This window comes from Pinus tabuliformis, chromosome 2_2 (genome assembly GCF_031772625.1).
Source record: "Pinus tabuliformis cultivar Carrire ecotype Pingquan chromosome 2_2, CPIR1, whole genome shotgun sequence".
Taxonomy (NCBI): Eukaryota; Viridiplantae; Streptophyta; class Pinopsida; order Pinales; family Pinaceae; genus Pinus; species Pinus tabuliformis.
Genome location: NC_142300.1, coordinates 589,350,648 through 589,357,715, shown reverse-complemented (window position 1 = coordinate 589,357,715; position 7,068 = coordinate 589,350,648). Strand labels below are relative to the sequence as shown.

The following is a 7,068-nucleotide window of genomic DNA, read 5'->3' as shown; positions in this document are numbered from 1 at the left end:
TGATATCCATATCACTTGATTCTTCCTCAAGTTTTTATTGCTCACTTCCTTCTTCTTCTTTCTTATTATTTTAACTTTAGGAAGTATTTGCCACCTTCCAAAGTTTTTGTCCTTGTTTCCTTCATTTTCCTATTCATGGAAAATTACATCTCTACTCACAAATAATTTGTGAATAGATGGATCAAACATTTTATATGCTTTAATTTCTGAACAATATCCTACAAAAATACATTTGATTATTTTAGCATTAAGTTTATTTCAGATCTCTTTCAGAATATGTGTAAAGGCCTTGCGACAAAATACCCTCGAATGATGAACTAATTATTTAAAACCATATAAGGCTTTGAATGGGGTCTTGAGATCAAGATACCTTGTTGGAATTATGTTTTTTAATAAACAACGGTACTAATGGCCTATGCTCAAAACGAATTTGAGAGATTCTTACCTTTGATCATACTCCGTGCACACTCCACCAACGTTCTGTTTTCCTTTCTGTAACATCATTCTATTGTGGAGTGTAGGGTACTATAAATTGTTGCATTATTTCATGATCCTTGTAGTACTTGATGAATTTCCCTGATTTGTATTCTCCCCCTTGATGTGAATGGGGGATCTTTATGAAATTCCCTATTTCCTACTTTTTCACGCATTTAAATTCATTGAAATACTCAAAAACATCACTCTTTTTCCAATGGAAGTACACCCAAGTGTACCTTATGCAAATTTAAACATAAATGTATTAAAAAAAATAATGTAGTGTAGGGTACTATAAATTGTTGCATTATTTCATGATCCTTGTAGTACTTGATGAATTTCCCTGACTTGTATTCTCCCGCTTGATGTGAATGGGGGATCTTTATGAAATTCCCTATTTCCTACTTTTACATGCATTTAAATTCATTGAAATACTCAAAAACATCACTCTTTTTCCAATGGAAGTACACCCAAGTGTACCTTGCACAAATTTAAACATAAATGTATTAAAAAATATATATATAATAAAAATAATTCGAAAAAATTAATAACAAATAAATAAAAATGGAAAAAAAAACATACAAAGAAAGCGTGAGAACCCAACTCTTGCTTAGGTTCCAACCATCATCCCTATTGAGATTTTTGGCCTATTTCTCAATTTTAATGGTCTCTCTCAACTTCCTATGTTTGAAATGATGAATCTTCACAATAAATTTAGACTGTTCAACGTAGACATGGTTTACCATGGTTGATTTTCATATTGACACTATCTCTCTAGCAATGCAATGTTGGACCATCATCGACCATCGTTGACCATCAATATCACTAAGTGGCATTGGAGCATGAGACAATAATTGTCACAATTTGACCTTGGTTATTGACTATAATTGTCCATGGTAACTTTACCATGATTGATTTTCATTTTGAGACAATCCTTCTCACAATGTGACATTGGACCATGGTTGACAATAATTGACCATGGTTGATGACAGTTGACAATGGTTTGCCATTATTGTGAATGGTTTACAATTGTTGACCATGGTTGATAATGGTTGGTCATGGATGATTTTCATATCGCGACAATATATGTCATAGTGTGATGTTGTATCATGGTTGACCATGACTATAAACCCAAAGGATTATATTAAACCTTAGGATTAATACTATAAACCTTATGCATAATATAATACCCTAGTAATATGAACCCTTGGATTAATAATCCCGAGAGATTGATATAGTAAACTCAAGGGGATAATACAAAAATCATAAAGGATTACAAACCCAATGGAATACTGTTAAATCCAAGAGATTAATAGTATAAACCCAAAGTATACAAACCCTAAGATAAATATTATAAACCTTGAAATAAGCATGGTCAACCATAGTCCAAAGGCACACTAGGAAAAAGATTGTCTCAATATGAAAATAAAAAATGATAAACCATGGTCAAACATATTTATTTTATGGTTTATAATATTTATCTTAGGGTTTATATACATTGAGTTTACAATGTTAATCCCTTGGGTTTAATATTATTCCCTTGGACTTATAATCTCTTGGATATTTATTATTAATCCCTTGGTTTTATTATTCCCTTGGGTTTATAATATCAATACCTTTGGTTTAATAATCAAACGATTCACATTTTTAGGGTATAATATTATTCATAGGGTTTATAATATTAATCCTTAGGTTCAATATAAATCCCTTTGATTTATAATCATGGTCAACCATGGTTGAATGTCACATTGTGACAAATATTTTCTCAGTATAAAAATCAACCATATTAAATAAGCCATATTGGGATTATAAACACAAGGGAATAATATTAAACCCAGGAGATTAATAGTATAAACCCAAGGTATATAAACCCTACGATAAACATTATAAATTCTAAAATAAACATGGTTGACCATGGTTTACCATGGTTCATTTTGATATTGAGACAATCTTTCGCACAATGTGGCATCAGACCATGGTTGACAATAACTTCCATTATTTATTATTATTAATATCAATAATATTAATCAATAAAAACAACAATAATTATTATTATTTAATTAATTAATAATTAATGAACTAATGAATTAATAATTACTTAATAAGAATACAAATAAGTAATAATAAGTGATAATAATTAAAGGTGTAGTCTAAGTTGTAAATGAAATGGTATTTTTCACTTCCGATTAATTTTAATCAAAATTCGACAGAGATTTTTAAAAACATGAGTTTAAATTGTGTAATCTACATAATTCGAGTGCTCGAGGGGTTTTCTCAATGTATTGAATCCATTTATACATTGAAAAACATATTTTAAATAACAAAAATATTGAAATTATATTGTTGTCATTCCAGGAATTCCGATGAAAAATACTATTTTGTCTACAAGTTAGACTATGTCACAACTAATATTTACAAATTATTAATTAACTAATGTTAATTATTAACAATTGTTAATTACTAACAATTAATTATTATTATTAAGTATTAATTGATAATTATTATTATTATAATTATAATTAACTAATATTATTACTAAAAATTAATTAATTACATTATGTTTTAAGAGATCTTTCCAGAGAAATCACATTAAAACAATTTATTATCGCATTTCGAACTATCCAATATGGTTCATCAAACCAGAGTAATAAAAAAAAAAATATTAATTAACCAACTAATTAGTAATTATAATTTATTTATTTATTTAGTTATTAATTATAATGAATTATTATTATAATTATAATTAACTAATATATATTTCTATAAATAAATAAATAAAATATAACTAATTACCGTAAAGACAATTTATTGATTGTTAAATGATGTATGTTGTGGGGCAAGGAGGTCACGTAATTATAAAATATATGAACTGTTTCACCTCATAACCCTAGGAGTTGTGAATAGCTTAGGTATGTTGTTCAGAGTCTGCAAATTAGATTATTCACAATAAAGTCGCACAAAAAATTATATAGATTAATACACGTGATTTATGTGGTAAAACCCTGACAACATGTCAAGGAAATATCCAGGGGCAAGACAATTAAGTTTTATTCTTCAGCAGAGTAATTGCATTCAGCCTTACAATACAACCTCCTCATCTGTGGGAACAGAGTAATTGCATTCAGGCTTACTATACAACCTCCTCATCTGTGGGAACATATATCAATTAGACTCCGTTACAATAGTTTTGTTAAGTATATTTTGTTTTTAAAACTGAATAAGCACAACAACATTTGTGTTCTTCAATTTATGCCTTACGGCGTTTCAGATGAAGTATTCAAGTAAAATTAATGACAATACAGTAATCAAAAAATTTCCTAGATGCTTTCTCCCATGAGATGAGTTTTCCAAAAAAAATATGCATCTAACAGTAACTATGCAAATAAGTCAATGATTGGAAAAAATGCCTTGCTTTCCACAATCCATCACTAGCCAAAATGAGAAATTTTGTGTCTCTCACATCTGGTTCTGAACTTAAATGTTGCTTCAGACTCCTATCACCAAACGCACGAGCTACAACAAGCTGACCATTAACTCGAGGTACATCTCCTAATATATCAAAAAAGAACGCCATTAAGTATACAATTTCTCCCTGTGACCATTCAAATGTTACTCTTGAGCTAGAAATTATTTAAGTATGTTCTCATTAAAATTAATCTTTGCACAACATTTGTAGTGGTACCTGATAGGAGTGTCACAAATCCACCCTTCTCGATGTTTTGGTGTTCAATACTTGGCTCATGATCAACAGTCAGTTGAATAGCAGTGTCGTTTTTACATATAACAGCCCTCGAATCTCTTGTATTTGCTACAAAGAGTTTTTTCCCATCAACTAAAATAGTAGTGACTGCTGTGGAGCCACCAGGCCCTAAATCAGCTGCCTCTGCTAAAATTTTCCCATCAGTCCGGTTGTATGCATTCTTGATGGCACTTTCTGGGTCTGTCCAGAACTTCGGCTCCATTATTATCAGAGATACTTGTCAGCATTAAAATACTTAATTAGCATTTTACACCATACGAAACTTTGAAAATAGCAAGTGACAACCAATACAACAAATGGCAGATCAGCTGTAAAAGCATTTTACTGGATGTGCATCAGAGTCAGAAATCTCATCTGATATACAATTTTTTTCTAAAGAGTCATTTGAGAACCATCATATTTATATAAATGAAGGAAATTATAAAAAATGATAACGATTTGTCGAAAATGCAATTTTTGCAATAAGGAAGCACTATTGCTTTATGCCATGACGTGATGCTACTATTGGACGTTTTTCTTTGGATAGGTGCAAGAGACACATGAACATATAAGTATAGGAAATATATGAACAATTTAAGCTATTTGAGAAATAGTGGATTTACGCATGAAACATATTCAACTAGAAATATGATGGGGAAAAACAAGAAATTCATTATATGTGAGAAGTAAAATGTTGGAGAATCTTCGACTTTGAGGTTTGAGAAATGGACATGGCGATATATCACAACTAGAAAAATCTTGTTCATAGATGCAGATAATTGTTACAATTAACAATATATATCATATGCCAAAGATCATTGTTACATTTAACAATATATATCATATGCCAAAGATAAAGCACAGGAAATTAACCCATGAAGTCAATGCAAGTAGAAACATCATAATAGAACCGATGGAGGAGAAAACGAAATTGTTTCACAAGTTACAATCAAGTTAGGAAATTGAGATAAACATATGCAATTTGGAAAATGGAAAGAAACTTTGAACCTACTCCAATTTAATGTATAATTTTAATTTTTGATTGACTAGTGATAGCAAAACAATACATGTCATAATACAATCAACTATAAAATTTAAATAGATGTTGAATTTAAATAGATGTTTTTAAATTCACAAACACCTTCCAAGTATTCCCTATGATTCATAGATGCTAAACTAGGTAGACCATCAGCATTGATTACAAGTATTCCCCATGATTCATAGATGGTAAACCAAGTAGACCATCAGCATTGATTACAAGTATTCCCCACGATTCATAGAAGGTAAACTAGGTAGACCATTAGCATTGATTACAGTGCATAACCCCAAAGGAATCGTAAGAGTTGAACTTGTGGCATCCCATTTTTGAGAAGTTTAATGTCTAACTCCAAGGCAAATCAAGCCAACCCCAAGGCTCAAAAATAAGATAATAAAAAATATATGCATCTGGTAACGAGGCGTGATACCTATCATCCAGCTCAGAAAGGATATAGGTTGGTAACAATTGAAATAGACTTACAAATTAGCTAATTTAGAGAGTTTCTTTGTGGGCAAAATCAAGAATCTCATTCTAGATTACGATTTAAGTTGGGAATCAAACCGTACTCAACTAATGAAAGGACTGAAATTTGCTAAACCCCTTTCCAGCACTAATTTAAATATGTAGACTATAGATTGGTACTACCCAGGCACTCCCTAGGTGACATTATCAAGCAGCACATCGGTAGCTACAGAGTGATTGATACAGACGTGGATGCTTCTTCTCCCTCCTCTAATTTTTACATCTATACCTAATGACAAGTAATGGGCACTTCCACAGTATGTTGTAAATGGTGTACTTTTGAGCTTCGTTGACCTCTCTTTTGGTCACCCACTGCCATTAATATAACTAGTCTTATCTTATCTTCTATCGTCCTTTAATAGGAAATGGTACTGTAATATAAAAAAAATACTAAATAGCCAGGACTAACTTTCACCAATTTAGATCCTCATCTAGGAGTGAGCACTTAGTGTCTATAATTTCTTTTCTATATTTGAGGCCAATGTACATCAAGAAATTACACTGTACAATACAAGTATTCAAGAGACATCTACTATCAATTCCATCTAAGCAACAACAATCTCAGTTACATACCATGAACCACGTCATCCAAATGTACATCAAGAAATTAAACTATACAAAACAATTATTCGAGCGACACATCCCATCAGTTCTGTTTCAACAAAAGCAATCTCGGTTATTTACCCTAAACCTCAAAATTTTGACGACATGGTTCATGGTATACAACGGAGATTGCTGTTTGCTGAAATGGAATTAATGGAAGGTGTCACTTGAATAATTGTTTTGTACAATGTAATATAAATGTGTAGCCCAATATCGTTACAAAGATGCCCCAAACATTGACGGCTCTGAATTTATCAACCAGGTTTTTGAAAGCATAAAAGACTATCTCAAGCTTAGAGGAACTCATTCCTCCTCACATGACAGAAGTTATGCAAGCATAAATACAGTGAAAGAAAGTAACTACTCTTAGATGAGGAATTGTAGTAGATTGAATTGGCAAAGAATACAAGGTTTGTGTATCTTCTAGGAAAAATCACATTGAAGACTAATAAGAGCGCTAGGCCTTTTGAAGGATTACTGATTGACAAGCTCTATAGGTTTCTCCAAAACAATTGCAGGTTGACTCTGTCTCCCTACAATATACCACCTGTGCATTTACTTCAAGTCAAAATGGTGCAAGAAATTTAGAGTTCGTTCACACAAAACTGTTAGAAGACAATGAAATTATAAGCTTTTACTCATAATAAAACTTTTAGGGCCGTAAAGTTCCTGATCACTCAAAAATAAGATA

At 31.2% G+C, this 7,068-nt stretch overlaps 1 protein-coding gene across 1 annotated transcript; it reads right to left on the bottom strand.

The window, feature by feature from the left end:
* Positions 1-3,552: 3,552 nt before the first annotated feature.
* Positions 3,553-4,436, bottom strand: LOC149194030 (putative protein phosphatase 2C 44). Its single transcript, XM_089407511.1, has 3 exons — positions 4,157-4,436; positions 3,935-4,023; positions 3,553-3,621 (listed from the first exon to the last, which is right to left on the bottom strand). Exons 1-3 carry the CDS (start codon positions 4,434-4,436, stop codon positions 3,553-3,555), a joined length of 438 nt encoding a protein of 145 aa, XP_089263637.1.
* Positions 4,437-7,068: the final 2,632 nt, after the last annotated feature.